Source organism: Micropterus salmoides, unplaced genomic scaffold (genome assembly GCF_014851395.1).
Source record: "Micropterus salmoides isolate LMB-PRFRI ecotype aquatic unplaced genomic scaffold, ASM1485139v1 Ms_hic_scaffold_1, whole genome shotgun sequence".
NCBI lineage: Eukaryota > Metazoa > Chordata > Actinopteri > Centrarchiformes > Centrarchidae > Micropterus > Micropterus salmoides.
The window spans coordinates 31,600,610-31,616,954 of record NW_024040040.1 but is presented as its reverse complement, the minus strand read 5'-3'; the positions used below and the strand labels follow the sequence as shown (position 1 = coordinate 31,616,954).

Here is a 16,345-nt window from a genome sequence, read left to right as displayed (position 1 = left end):
CACTGTGGGATGAGCTGACCAACAGTCATTCAAATGCAGACACAGAGTTTATCTTGTTTACTTGTAATGACCTGGTTCTATTTATTCCCTATATTCCTTTACTGTAACTATAATAAAGGATGATTCCGGTTTATTACAACTCGGCTCTTTCTTTTATAGTTTTAGTCATCATTCCTATCTGCATTAATAACATTTTGCTCATGGGGAACCGCAGTGGCCTAGGGGTAAAGGGCGCCGACAATTATTTGCAATTAAGTGCCACATGCGAGCCTGACCATGCATCTTTGTTGAATGTCATTCCTCGTCTCTCTCTCCTCAAATTTCCTGTCATTCTAATACTGTTCAATCTGTAATAAAAGGCCTAAATTGTCCCCCGAAATTTTAACAATTATATTCTACAAAGTTAATTGCAGAGACCTAAGAATGTGGCAACATCACTAAAAAAAGTCCATTGGGCCAAGAAACATTAAGACAATCACTCAGGTTTTAAACAAAGCCGGATAGGTAAACTTATTTGCAAAAGAAAACAAAGGGAAACAATAAAGGGATTACTATAACTGTTCCATGTAAACATCAAGGAACATCCTGGTTCAGTTTTGACCTACCATACTTACCCTAACAGTCCTGAGCCAAATGGGATGTTTACTGACATTTCAGGTGTGCTCACTTTCAGTTTTACCTCCGAATTAAGTGGTTTAGAAAATCTGGCTAGACTGCTGACTTATTAACAGCTTGTCTGATCTGACTGTAATGTTTGTCCCGTCAGATCTAGCTGTAGAAGATATCGCTGTTTTCCCAGACACTAGCAGTTAATTCAAAATCAAATCAAAACCAAAAAAAGCAAAGGCCAAAGCAACAAAAGTAAGATCCAAGTTGTAATAAAATTGAATTTTCCTTTAACTCACCTAATCTAATGACTAATTTCTGCTCCTACCCAAAACCTACTCTTTATACTAACCCCTAAGGTTCTAACTTAAACTGGCCCACTGGAACAATGCAGACCAGACAAAATGACCAAAAAATGTATTCAAATTCCCAGAACACACATTTAATTTCATATTTTTCCCTTTCTCATCTTTCCTCTCTGAATTGTTTTCTTGGTCCTCCTGTCCAAGCTTCTCTCAGATGCCATTAATCCTCTCTCTTCTTTGTGTTTGCTCTTCTTCAGTTTTATCTTTCATGTATTTTCCCCAAAATGTTCCCAGCAACAGTATGTTCATTTCTCAGAACAGGCCTAACAATGTGTTCCTGGCTTTCATCTGCACCATACATAAATACACACTTTGTGTTGCATTTTATGTCTGGGGATGCTGTCATTATGGTATTGAAATATTGTCTTGGAACGCTGGGAACGAAAACTGTTTGCAGATGAGACAATAAAAGTAAACTAAAAGGCAATATTACCCCAATCCTTTGCTCGATATAACATATAAAGTATATTTTGTCCAGACATGGACAGCAATGTTGTGATGTGATCAGTGATGTTGCATTGTGATACTCACAGCAACGATTAACACGCATGACCTTATAACAAACCCTTAGAACCAAACACACTGTTTCTTTACAATAACTTGTATGTACTGCTTCACGTACATTTAATTTATTGACAGCATGTCGAATGTTTTCATTTTTTTTCAAGATATTACTTCAAAGTGTATACATCTCATACAGAAAATGAAACCTTGAGCTTACCTAAAACAAGTGCGACCAGTGGTGAGATGCCGCTGTGGGGTAGATTTGGTTTATGAAAGACACCAGCAATGCAACAAAATACGTAAAATAAGAGCAACTGAAATGTCAGATGGGTTGGTTGGGTCATGTTTAATTATATACCATTACACGTTACAGTTTAGGTGGAAATGACAACAGAAATAAACAAATTTGCAGATTTTAAATATCTCCGCAATTCAAATCAGAATCTGCCGGGGAGTGTTCAGTCTATTATAGCCAGTGAATGGAAGTAGCACTTCATTCAGAACTGAATAAAACATAACAGGGCAAATATTTAAAAAAGAATGCTACTGACTTTGTGGCCACCGTCTCGTTTTCTTTACCTTCTTTTTCTCTGTTTTTTTTCGCCCACATGGGGTATGAGAAAACCAAATTTAATTTGGCGCTGTATCAAATTCCCAGAGTTCTCCAAAAACATCCATCCTCCAGTTAAAGCCAGCCCATGCCGTGACAGCAAACCCGGAGAAAAGGGAAGATTTTTTGAGTTTGAGGTTAGATACATGTGGGGTTGTGGTTCTCTTTATGGTGTTTGACTGTCAGTCACAGCACCTGATCTGGGTCATGACAACATGTGGGTCAGCCAGGCGTCCATCAGCGTCTCAGCAGGGTGTGACACCCATGCAGGCCTGGAGCTTGAGAAGCAGAACTACAGTGTTTTGCTGACGCTGATCAGCATTAGTCCCCTAGAATGACATTGTAGTAGTGCGGAAAAAATGCGTTACTCTGTCTACTGACTTATAAAACCCTTTCTCTAAGCTTTTAAGCCCTTTGTGCTTATTTTTCTCTTTCTAAACATTGTTTTCCATTGTCATTTGTCTGATTGTAACCTGTGAAAATAAAATAAACTCAACTCAAACCCAAATGATTTGCTGCTTGTCTCTGTTTTATGTCACAGTAAACAGTAAACGTTGGCTTATGGACTGTTGGTTGAACAAATTACAAATGCGAACATGTCAACTTAGGCTTCAGGGAACTGAAATGTGCAACTTTATATTCTGACTTTAGAGACTCAGTGTTGAATAGATGAACACTTTTGTGCTCACACTATTGTGCTCTCTCTCTCCCCAACATATTTCCTTTTCATGCTCACCTCAACCTTTCCTCCGCTAACCTGCCAGTTGCCGTTTCCTCTGAACTCTATCCATCAGGCCTAATATCCGGACCGGTGAATGTCCTCTTATCGACGGCACTTCCTTAAATGTGGCATTGCTCTCCATTGCCACATTCTCCCCATGGTCGTGCTCAATAACCCATAACAGAGTCAGAGCTAATTCCTTGTAAAAACTTTCTAGAAAGTAGCAATAACAGCTGTATACTAATGGACAGCACATGGTATATGCCCTGGCTGGTGACCGCTGACATGTACAACTACATAGGTAAAAATGTTTTACACACACACACACACGTCTCTGTATGGAAGCTTTCTTCCTGGGCTGATATGTGTAAGCGGGTCTTGTTGTACCTCACTGTTGGTGGATTAACCACCTAATCACATCTAGAGTTATATCCATATATGCAGCTGAGGCCACGGGAGGAAAGGAGAAATGAGAGTGAGAGACGGAAAAAAAGATGAAGGGAAGCAAAACCACCCTTGTTTTCCAGGCATCCTGTCCTTTCTTGGTTCGCGTGTTTGTATTCATTAGGCATAATAGGGATCCTAGAAAAACAGATCACTGTGCTTGACTAAATAAACCTGCACGTACATTCCTGGCATTGGCCTCTCATTAAAGCCCCCAGCCCTGTCACCGGCCCACTCGTTTTTCAGCTGGTGGTACTGGATCGGTGCAGGGTAACCACTCTCCCCAGGCGTGAACTGCTGTGAGCATTCTGACTTGGAGGCACTGGTGTAACCCAGCTGGGATTTGACACTCATGCCCACCCTTTCTAAGCCTTGAACCTCAATATGCACTGCCCAGAGCCAAACACATTCTGCAGGCGTACACACACACCTACTTCCGTACATGCTGGCGGAAACAGCTGGCCATCATAATTGAAACTTTCATCACTGTCAATATTAGTTTTGCTGAGGGAGGCTAATATGTGTGAAAGTTGTTTTTTCATGTGCAAATCGTAAAAGAGAAAGTTTGAGGCAGAGAGGGAAGGCGAGAAAGAGACAGAAAGAAAGAGAGAGGGGAGTTTTAAAGAGTCTGATTTACATCCACACCCTAGGAATGGATCATTTCAGCCATAATTAAGAGTGATACAGTTACTATCGCACAGAGACGCCATTCAAAGGCAGCAGCCATCTGCTTGTGTTTTACACCCCCGACCCTATGATTTACACTGGGGCTGGCTGGTATGGTATCAAATGCCCTGGAGGACAGATGGAGACAAAAAGAGAGCAAAGTTTTAATACTTTATTCTCGAAGCCCACATGCTGCCTACAGTTTGAGACAAAATGTCAGGAAACTGCCAAGAGCCTCCATGCCTCGGTATGTTACAGTCAGTGCCGTCCCTCCAAACCAAGATGCTGGAACTAATCTATTGTTGACCGAATGTTCCCGCTCAAGCCAGCAGGAGTGTTGAGGCCCAGACACTCAAAACCAAGAGTAGAGGTCATGAAGCAGGTAGAGAAATTGTGTGCAAGTGTGTGAACATACGCAGATGTCAATCTCTCAACTTGATAACACCAGGTATGACGCTTTCCCTCACAAACTGACATACCCAAAGAAATAGCTTTCTCTGAAGTTTTTTTTTTTTTTGTGGCAGCCATGAAATGTTTGAAATAAATCTTTGTTAATTCTAGTTAAGAGATAAAATGTCACTGCACTGTAGGTCGCCTCCCTTGGCCTCAGTTGCTTGTGTGCTTCCGACAGTGCTGTCGGCCGGCAGTCAAGGAAGCAGTAGCCGAATATTTTCCATTGTTTGGCGTGGAATTGTTTGGCTGACCTCGTTCTGCACTGGAGCGGAGGTCGGCACAGCAGCAGCGTGTAAAGGTGGTGGGAGAACAGAGCGAATTCAGAGTGAATAGAGAAAGCAAATAGACAAACACTGACAAAAAGTAAATATTGGTGAGGCTCTTCCTGAGTAGACAAAGCTGAAGCTGGAGAGAGGATTTTGTTACTGTTTGCACTTCACTAATGAATTATATTTATTTAATAGCAACAAAAATAGCAGACTATACTCAGCAAACAGTGTTTTTGGGTATATTCCTAATTCAGTTCATGTTAATGGAGAAGATTTACCGTCCCTGACCCAATCATTTTATTTGGCAAGCAAGGGAAATACATATCTAATTTTAGCAATAACTCATATATTTTAACAAAAGCAGTGTTTCTCTTCACGGTGAACGTTTCAAGTCTGTTGACACGCCATGGACACTATATTACTGCAGCAAATGTGAGAAGTTAAACTTAAGTCTGCAAAAACAATATTTCCGGGTGGTGTAAAGTTGCTGAGACTACATTCAAAGCCTACCTGATGAGTATTGCCTAACTGCAATCTACAATGAACATAAACAAGACCAACACACTAATTCAAGCTGGATGGTCAGCTGTGGTTGGGGTAAGGGCTTTGATATCGAGACTGGGGCTGAAGAATTGGCCGTGGCACTTGCACGGGCTATCTTAAATTAGAGGGAAAAAGGTTCAGGCACTCAAAGAAAATGGCAATGATCTGAGATTTCTTCGTTTGTTTACATCAAATTCCAATTGGCAATACTTGATTATCATTAGATTTATTTTCACAATGTGACCCCACACAGGTCTGAAAATATCAGAATCCATGCATTGGGACACTGCTATATAGTGGAGCCATAGTTAATTTAGATTGATAATACTTAATAAGATGTATAACATTAACTTAAGCTAAAGACCTAAACACCAAAATGATATATACGTGGTTTTACCTGTCACTAGATCCATCTATAACCACATACATGAGAGGATAGGATATTGTGTTGGTCTGTGTGTCTGTGTGTGTGTGTGCACAGCTGGCCCACAGTCCCGTCTCCTGCCTTTCCCTCTCTTCACCTCATCAGTTGAAAGTTGCCGAGCTTCCTGATCGATGACTTTCACAAGCTCTGTGTTTTGATGAATTGACCCTTGCCACGCCAAATACCTTCGCTGTAAGTGTAATTAAAATAATAAACGCAGGATTTCTGACACAGGCATGCTTCATGGCGAGCGCAGTGATCATTTGCCGGCGCATTTCACTTCGGGGTTGACAGAGACAAAGGAGATCACAACGTCCCCACGTAGCAAAGTAGGAGAGCAAGGCTGTGATAGATTGCAACCATTTGTCTTCAGGATAGTGGCTGTTTGAGTGTGTGTTTCAATGTGTATCCACCATCATATGTCTATGTGGCATTGCGTGTGTTGATATTGGTTGAGTGTGATGAACTGAATTATAAATGACCACATTTTCTCACACCTTACTATGTGTAACTGCATATCTACTCTACCTGGCAGTTTTTCTGTGTGTATATATATTATATATTGTTTTATTGATTTCATTTTATAAAAATGAATGATTATATCACTAGCATAGACATTCAAAATCGTTGATCTGACTTGTAAGACTGATCCTTTTGGATCCTCCTGGCTTTTCACAACCCTTGACACTGAGAGGTAGTGAATATTCGCATGCAATGTCTGTGTGTGTGTGTGTGTGTGTGTGTGTGTGTGTTGTGGAGAGGGAGGACTTCATACTGAGATGTTGTTTCTGGCAGAGCCCAAATAAGCATGAAGATTAAAAAAGGAGCCTGTCCAGCTCTTCTTCTATCCCGCCATCGTGAAGGCAGCTCTGTCTGGCTGAGACACCTGGAGGCCCTGATGGATGGCCACAGTTATGCATTTGAAAATAAAAATGTGTAAATTCATTTTGTTGCTGTCTGTGTCTGGCTAACGAGGTCAGTGGCCGCAGCCAAGAAGAAAAGAAAAAGCATGACATGGGTCTCATCGCCATATTATTTTGTATGCAGCATGATAACCAGCACTGTACAAATTGCAAACACTGTTTGTATGATGACATCAGTAAGAACCAGCCAAAGATTGTGTTTGATTCAGTGTGTGAGAAGCCAGATCGGCCTGATATTTAGACGTTTTTTTCTTTAAAATAATACCTCGGTCCTCCACAAAGTGGATATGCGCATGTAGTTCCTTAACAAGTCCAAAAAATGCAGCTGCTCGTCTTTTAACAAGAACCCTGAAACACGAACACATTACCCCCTTCTGGCCTCGCTCCACTGGCTCCCTGTACATTTTAGAATACATTTTAAGATTTTAATGTTTGTTTTTAAGTCACTTAATGAGTTGGCACCTCAGTACATCTCTGAGCTCCTGCACACTTACACCATCAAGGTCATTGAGGTCTGCTGATCAACTGCGGCTGAACCTGCCCAGGACCAGGCTGAAGACCAGGGGTGACCGCTCTTTTTCAGCAGTTGCCCCCAAACTGTGGAATGACCTACCTCCTTACATTAAAGTGGCGCCCACCCTCCACACCTTTAAATCTCGTTTAAAAACATATTTTTATTCCCTGGCTTTTAACTCACCATGAAAGCTGCTGTGGTCTTTGTTGTCGCTGTCATTGTTGATGTTATTTGTTTTGTTTTTATTTAACATGAACATATTTTATTTCATCTCTGTAAAGCACTTTGGTAACCTTGTTGTTTTTTAAATTGTGCTATATAAATAAAGTGGATTGGATTGGATAACATTTGCTGAATATAAGCCGAATAAAGACTATAATGAAGAATAAGAACCAAACTCACCTTCACATGGTGTTTGGCCAGTAGCTGGAGAAGCTCTTTGATTTCACCATTTTCTGATTTCCCTTCCAGCTCCTCAGACAACTAAAGAGGAGAAGATACAGATTGTTCACACAAATCAGTAAAGGCTATTAAACATGCCTGACAGGAAATTAAAAATCCCACTGTGTTCTGTAGTGGTTCTCACAAAGATTATTATATTTAATGATTATTTATTCAAGGAAGTTTCCCTTTTTTCCAGGAATACCCTGATAACATTCACTCAGTTACTTTGGATTTATACTTGACAGGTTCAACAGAAGTTCAGCTGTAAATACCACTGGAATAGCTTTTCATTTAAATTGATATATAGTTAGTAGTGGGATTATAGTTGTTATACATTTACTGGTGTGTTCAATAAAAAACATAAAAACATATAATTGTGTGTTTTAGTGTGTATTAGTTTAAGCAGACTGTCTATTGTTGTGACTTACATGGAGATCAGATCACATTTTATGACCAATTTATGCGGAAATCCAGGTAATTCCAAAGGGTTTACAAACTTTTTCCAGCAAGTATAGTCAAAACAAGTGGAGGGAACCTGCTAGTAAACTGTATTAATCTCATGTGTTTTCAATGCTCTTTTCAATTATACAGTTTTTTCAAGCCTGTTTTCAACTGCTGACTTGAGTTTAAAACATGATTCTTGTCAGGATTGTGGTGGTTGAGAAGGGTAAGCAGGGTGGTGGAGCCAAACGCAGGATGCAGAGCAGAGAAGGTACAGTTCAGAAAGGGGTTTATTCCATAAACAAACACTTACTGGCAGAGTGGCTGAGACTAATCCAAAAATGAACATAGAAAACCAACAGAAAATCCAGAACGAGTGTAATCCAAAATACCAGGAACTAACAGGGAACAGGCAGGTAACAGGACAAGACAGAGCAAACTACAACCATGACAACGAGGGACAGAGCGTATACACGTGACAATGACCAGACAGGGAATGAACAGAAACACTAAACATCCATAGACAGGGACTAACGAGCAGGGCGGGAGCAACGCAGGTGACCGGCATCAGGGCCAACGAGGCAGGCAGAGAGACAGCAGGGGGGAAGAGAGAGACACCCACAGATGCAAAACACCATACACTAACTGGAACTCAAAGTCACAAGCAGACAGATCGCGAATACACCAACAACAAGGAACACAGACTGAAGCAAAGAACAGAACTCAGATTACACATGGGTAAAAACACAGAAGTACACAGACCAGGAGTGAACACTTAAGACATGAACTAAGGTACAGGACTAAGAACTAGCACACCGAACTAGGAACTAAGATACGAGATGAGACAGATACTAAGTAACTTAAAGATGAATAATAATAAAGGCTACACAGAGAAACAAAGAACCAAAAACGGACTTAAACAGGAAAGATATGAACACAAAGTACAAAAGACCAAAACAACAGATAAGGTCTCTTTGGAAGTACACCCAGTTCGGAAGTATGTAACAGTGAAGTAACCCCTCATAAGTATGTGTAAAAAGTACTTTCAGGCGCACTCTCTCATTGGATAGGAAAGGTGATATTTGGCCAAATTGTGTGCATCTTAATGGGAGGCAAGGTCACTCCTTGTCATGGGGCCTATAATTCGCATTTGTTACCACGTTTCTCTTGATTAAATTTACTGTTCAGCAGGATCATTTTTCAATGAAAATCTCAGGAACAAAAGAAAACAATTCATTCCTCTTGGAAACAATGGGAGCTGGGAGAGCATCATTGAGCAGTGGGACTGAGCTGGACTACATTCATGATGAATGTCTGGTAGCTCAGAGACGAGTGACTCTGCTTCTTAAGCCCAGGCCACGCTCCTCTGTCTGCGTTCTGATTTATGGATGATCCTCCTGGACGTGGTGTGAGTGTGTGGAGAGGAGAGGCGGGCCATTGCACACAAAGACATGCTTGTACTGAACTGGGATCAGGAACTAATGTCGGCTACACAAAGAGGGCCAGTGGAGATCACAGAGTGAGGTTTGAGGGGAGAAGTGATCACACACGCGCACACACACACACACACACACACACACACACACACACACACACACACACACACACACACACACACACACACACACACACACACACACACACACACGTGTTTGTCTGTCTTGTATGTGTGGTGTGTGAGGATACATGTGCAGATGGTAATACTGTACATCAACATTTACTGTATGCGCAATGAGCTCAGTTGGTGGTGCTCAGGACTCCTGTTCACAGGGTTATGTGTTCAATCCTCACTTGCTGCTAGTACTTTTTTCTACCTTTTTCAACAAATTGATTGTGAAGACATCCTATTACATCGTATCACAATTAAGCATGCAGGAGTGTGTACATCCCGTCGACTGGTCCACATCAACCTATGGATGCTTATTTTCGTGTCCCCAGTATCTCCAGGCAGAGGAAATTCCTCGTTTTCACCATTCAGGGGAATCTGCGATCTCACGTTTTCTGACTGCCTTTTCAGAGGTGTGTCAATCACGCTAGAGACTCTTTTGAATTTCCTTCAGAAGTAAAAGCTCTTTAAACACGACATAAAGTACTGCTGCAAAAATGTTCTTGCGCTTTTATTTTACTTAAGAGGAAGTGATTATGTGAGTAACTTTTGCTGTCATGACTGAGATCTGTTTCAGCACCAGCCGCTATAATAATTTTTTGTTTTTGCTGCTATCAAAGTAATCTGGCTACGGGCCAGACATTATTGCTGGTGAGCCGGCTTTGGCCTGCGGGCTGCCTATTGACGACCACTGCTGTATATGATGTTATGTGTTTTTTGTACCACATGTACTGTGTGTGAGGTGGTGCAGTTCAGCCTTTGAGCATACATCAATATATACAGCAAAGAATACCCTCAACACATGCAAACACACAGGGTATTCACACAGAGCAGTCCATGTGGGCTGAAATAGTTCCGTTTGGTGCACTCCCTTCAGCAAGCAGCATTATTTTAAGAAAAATGAAATGTAGAGCTGAAATGATTAGTCAGAAAATAAATCGACAACTACCGTTAATCAAGTATAGTCACTTTTCAAGCAAAGTGCTATACATCCATTATTGAAAATGAAATATCTTTTGGACTTTTGCTCGGACAAAACAAGCAATCTGAAGATGTCAGTGACCTTGGGCACTAGGAAGTTGTGATGGTCATTTTTCAAACTGACATAAAATATGATGCGATGCTTATGTTTTTGTTTTGGACCAGCATGGCCCTTTTATCCCTGCTTATAAGGTGTAGGTGATAGAGGGAGAACGTTCGTAAGTCCAAAATCAGAACAGATGAATGATTTATCACAACACAAATAAAGAGATTAACATTTTAAAATATGAATTAATGATGACCAAAAGAATGACATAAAATTGACAGAAGTTGCTTAATTCCTTCGCTGATCTACAGCCTCACTCCAAATACTTTTAAATGTTCCCTCAATCCTTGTATCTTATTAGACTTCATATTTTCCTGACATTATAGCCTGACTGATACTGGGGCTTTGACGGTCAATACTCATACGACATTTGAGAGTTTAACATACCCCATAATGCCATCAGCTGGTAGTTGTTTTTCCCATAAAAACACAACATAAACCTAAATATTTGAATAAGGATACCTACATTTGTTTTCTGTTTTAAAGACTGCGAAGATGGCATGTTCTGAGTGGGACATTTTACGGTTAAATGATCTCTGATGACAAATCATTTAAGGAAGACAAGAGTTTTAAAGCTACTATAAACATACAGCATATTTAGAATTTCTGTACTGACATTTCTTATGACACCTAACATATACAATGTATGTGCATTGAGCTACTATCGGTGATATATCACCCCTTTTATATATATTTATATATCACCCCTTCACCCCTCTTTCTAGCTCTACTTAATATTAGATGTTACATACTGTAAATTGTCCTTCTGTGTCTCCATTTTGTAGTTCCAATCCTGCTACTTCTGTCTAATATGTAGGTACGACAGTTACTGCATGTCTGTCATTCTGGAAAAGGGATCCAAAACAAATGTAAATGATGGAACAACAAAAGAAAAACTTGTAACAGCTACTATTCACCTCACAGTGGACGGAAATGTGGCTGATGACTTGAAATATTACCTTTAATAAACCATAACTAATGAATTAACAGCATTTAAAGAAAAATGTTAAATGCCTATTAACACTTTTCACACAAATTGTGTATGTTAAAGGTCTTAGCATAAAGCAGTGTAGCGTGAAGATACACATGGATTTATTGGTGCCTCTGTTCATTACTTAATAGATAGCTGAACAGGGAAATCTCACCAAAATGCAGTGGACTCCTTTAAGGCAGATGATGACAGAGGTTGGGAAAACCTACATTTCTTTGACTAACGACCCCTGTGGTGCGGGAATACGGTAACAGTGGTGAGGTAGAGTCAAAGGCAGGGGGCTATGGGTAAAACTGGGGTTAGGGAGGACGCTATGTCACTTCACCTGAAGATAGGAACATGTGCTGTGGGCTGGGGGTCTTTTCATTATTTACATTAGCTTTGACTAACCAAGGGAAATAGATCATGCTAATGAATAGTCACAGTGGTCAAGGTTACTCTACCTGAACCCCAGTCAACCCTGCATTACTTCACTTTATCAATCTGTAAAGTTCTGAAAGGAAAGGTTAGAGGGAGACAGAGGAAGTGTGAGAAAAACAGAGACAGTGGACAGGGACAAGCAAAAAAAGAGAGACAAAAGAGACAGCATATAAGATCACTGGAAAGAAGAGAAGAAAAACAGAGGAAGTGATAGAAGAACAGATGAGGAGGAGAGCGAGAGGTAAAGACAGAAGGAAGACTGGGTCAGGGTCTTTAGTGAGGGAAAATCTTTTGCTCTGATACTCCGACATCCATCATGTCATTGCCAGGTTTACGGCGAGGCAAAGACAGGCAGAGGACTGTAAATTTCCAGTCCCTCATATTGTCCTATTAAAGCACCTTGTCCCATAACTCAGCGTGGAGGACAGATGGGACATGTTTGACAACACGCTCAGCTCTCTACCTTCATGCTTCCATGGTAGAGTCAAATTTTCCATCCTCAGAACTTCACAGAGAGTGAGGGAGGGGGCAAAAAATGATGCTGGTCTCCTTTGAGACTGTTTATTTCATTTGTTAAATGTCACGGCAGGCACTGCAGTGTTTTGATAAGTTTGATCCCAGCATGTCAGTTTATAGCTCTCCCTTGACCCTGAACAAGCTAAAGGCTCACTACTTTGATATATAGCTGCCAATATATCAAGCTGACCTTATTTTAAAGTGCTTTTATTGAAGTATATTAAAACTACCTTTTATTAAAAAAATATCTGATCTCAGCCAGTCAGCGTTTCATTTGATGGATGAAATGCACTTTGGTTTGACTTATTGTGTTACTGATCAATAACACACCAGTTAAGTGTAGTAACAATTTAACCTTCATTCTCATATGGCATTTTGATTCGATTTTACACAGTCATGCACAAAGATGTTTCCTATTATTATATTTTATAGGTTTCAATAAAAGTCTCATGGTCTAAATACTGGCTTTCACACTCCTAAAAGGAAATAATGAATACATAATACATAATTTTTCTCATGCAAATAATTACGTTAAATTGACTGAGCATCAAAAGAAAAGTGACTTCAATCCGAATGTATTTTTGATGGGGTCATTCCTGGAAACAGTGGAACTATTTCAGATGCCGTTGCTCAACAAATTTAACCAGTGATAATGTAATACAGTAATAATAACTCAGACGCTGTATGTATAAAAGTATATGATCGATGCTGCGTGCTGTATGTGAGCCCTATGGAAAGCAAAGCCTCTCTTTTGGAAGGAAATGTGAGGATTAAGATGTGATGGACAAGAATAACATGTAGTCAAACAATAAGAAACAACAGCTGTAATTGGAGTCTAAAGCTTCAATCAGCCAGGTCAAATGTGTGCATGCTTTTATGAGTGTATCAAGAGTCTGCATCTTGGATAGTTGACCTTAGTGCCAGGGATGCATGACAAATCAGTGGCTGGTATATTGTCCTAAATTAAATCATTATTATGTTTTGACAAATGAGCTTCAGCTGGTAATTACATCCAGTAATTTGGTGCCTTTACTTATAATGGCTAAATTATAATCAGGTCATAAACAGATAGAAAAATGACATTTCTTTAATTTGTTAACAATAAATTATAATATTACAGTGGGAAAATTGGTCAATCAAAAAAGGTAAGCGTTTATTTTCTCAACTGCAAGAGTAATGTTACCAGTCATTACATAATTGTCAAACACAACTAAAAGACATTTTTTGGTCCATCATTTTTGGACCTAAAATTCAATATTGAAGCATTTCTACTCATTAAAACACCTATTTGTTGTGTATTGTTTATGTTGTTTTATTGATTTATAATATTTGACCTACAAATGGCTTGTGACACTGTAGGCCTATGATGAAAGCCTCTCTTTCCATGTTTGTCTGTCTCTTTTCCATAACTAGTTCTATGTATGGACTGCAGACCAGTGCTCTCTAATGGCACCCAGTGGTCTTCCCAAGTAACAGCAGGTGTTTGGGTGAGTATAAAGATGATGGGAAATGGGCCAGAGGAAAAGGTGCCTTTGAGGGAAAAAGGATATGAATATCAGCCACCAGGACACAGTGTCAGTTCAAGCCATGGACACTGACCTGGAACAAGGTGCTGGCGTTCAGGTCACTGTTGAAATGGTGTGTTTAGCTTTTTGACAGGACTGATAGATACTGATTGGATCAACAGACTGGAACTTCCATCGAGCTTGTTCACGTGTGAGGTTGACCCCCCCCCTCCCTTGATTAATGTAATGTGGTATTTTACATTCCACAATGAGGCAAGAGTGCTTCTATTTCAGTCTTAATGAGGGCTGGAGAGAAACTGTGTGCTGTAATAAATGCGTGTGTACATCCATAAACTTGTGTGTGCAGCCACCCACCAACATGTCTTTATATGTATGTAATACTGTACCTATTCCCTGGACCCAGTATCGATCGTGTTTCAGGCGGCGTTGGCGGCGCTAGTTTGTTTGAGCAGTGGCAGTCACCTGCTGTGTGTGCTAGACAGTGCAGCCTGGGGCAGACGGGGGTTGAAGTGTCATTTTATGTTAGGCAATAAATTAAGCTTCCATTACCTGAAACCCAAGCCCAAAATGAATTTCATCTAACTGTAGATCTCTCCTGTTGCAGTTCAGTCCTCAGCTACCACTTCAAAAGTATTCATTTGGAGCGGTGACATGAGTGAAAAACAATCCGCTTTAAAAATACAGTGCAATCCTCCAGGTTAGGAGATTTTCTTTTTTTTTGACAAGCCAAGGAAGGGGGACTCAGGATTGCGGTGTGCTGTGAGATGCTTTGATACACCATCTCTGGGCTTTATTCCGATACCTGATAATCCCGGGGAGACGCTTTGCGGGGCATTTACCAGGAAGCATAAATTTGAAAGTCTGTAATTTGACAAAAAGAATGAGAAAGAAAATCTGTAAGGGGAAGGGAAGATGGAGGATGATAGCTGGGGGTCTCTTGAACAGTCTATGGCCTCTCGGCACAAACTGGGGAGGCAAAGCAAAGACTTAGGAAAGAGAAACAGAAGTGATCCTTCACACTCTGTTGGCTGCTGTTCTGGTGTTATCTGGTTAGCGGTATCCTTTGCCAGGACTAACAGCAGGGTACGGCAAGCGCACAGAAAGAAAAGGAGCCATACAGTTTCTATTTGAGAATACTGTCCTTAGAGATTCAAGCTTGGCCATCATGGTTTGGGCCTCCTGTCATCTGTCCTGGTGCATGTGAACCTTCCAGGATGGATGACACTTGAGGACTGTAAGGTCAGGAAAATCACTCTAGACCACAAGACTGCCTTTATTCCGTGACAGTCTCAGGACACTCTGGACTCTCTATTCCTCGGCCTTTACCCCAACTGCGTGAAAAAACTTTAGCCCCTCTTTCTCTCGTCTTTCCCTTGCCTCAGTACTAATTAGGATGATGTATGGCTGTGGGCTCTTTAGAAGGGGTGGAATAGTCAGAGGCACTTTGATTACAATAAACAGAGCTATGGATTTTAAACCACATACCAGTAAAAGGGCTTTTCCTCCTCTCCATTCACCATGCCAAGCTGGTTCTTGGGTTTACACAGGTGTGGGTGTGTGCACATGTGGATGTGAGCGGGCACTTGCATGCTTATGTGCACACATGGCTTTCAATAAATATTGCAGATGAACAATACTGTAACAAATGTCAGGACACTGGACGTTTACTCCATAAATCAGACTAAATATCTTTCACAGCTTGCCGAGAGCAGCAGGGCCAGTGGAAGAAAATCATCATCAGTGATCCTGTTGGTACTATTATTGTCTGTGTGATGACTTCTCATGAACAGGTTAACTAATGAAGAGAGACTGCACGCCACAGGCGCTATAGCTACGCTGCTTCCTCTCACTGAATGTGAATATTCAATGTGTTCTCTCTTCCCTTGACTTCTGTTTATATGACTCTACAATCATCTGTAGTTTGTCTGCTGCTATCATCCGTCATAGCGTGCCCCATTCATCTTCAGCTTTCCTCTGAATGAGTGGCTTTTCTATCCAGTTTATGCCCTAGGAAAATGATCAGTCTTTGCGGGACTGGATTTTCAATTTTGTGGTGTATGGCTAGACATTTGGGCAGAGAGCGGGCGACAGGGTAGACGGTGGGTGAAGTAAAGGGATAGTATAGTGTTATTGTAACGGAGTAAGTCTAGAAAACCAAACTACGAAGGGGACGGTTCAGAGTTCACTCCAGGGAAAGAGGTGAAAGAGGACAAACATTGCCAGTGCTACTGCACGTTACTGGAAGGGGTGTCGAGTGAATGTTTGTGTGACT

At 40.8% G+C, this 16,345-nt stretch overlaps 1 protein-coding gene across 3 annotated transcripts in view; it reads right to left on the bottom strand.

The window, feature by feature from the left end:
* Positions 1-16,345, bottom strand: part of mpp7a (membrane protein, palmitoylated 7a (MAGUK p55 subfamily member 7)) — a 150,674-nt gene that overhangs the window by 63,081 nt on the left and 71,248 nt on the right. For 2 of the 3 annotated variants that reach the window (XM_038723941.1, XM_038723944.1), the window contains exon 5: positions 7,445-7,525. In XM_038723941.1, coding sequence (XP_038579869.1) covers positions 7,445-7,525 — 81 coding nt within the window. Of the gene's footprint in view, positions 1-7,444; positions 7,526-8,240; positions 8,351-16,345 lie in introns of those variants that run through there. The other variant, XM_038723945.1, reaches the window with a different exon arrangement.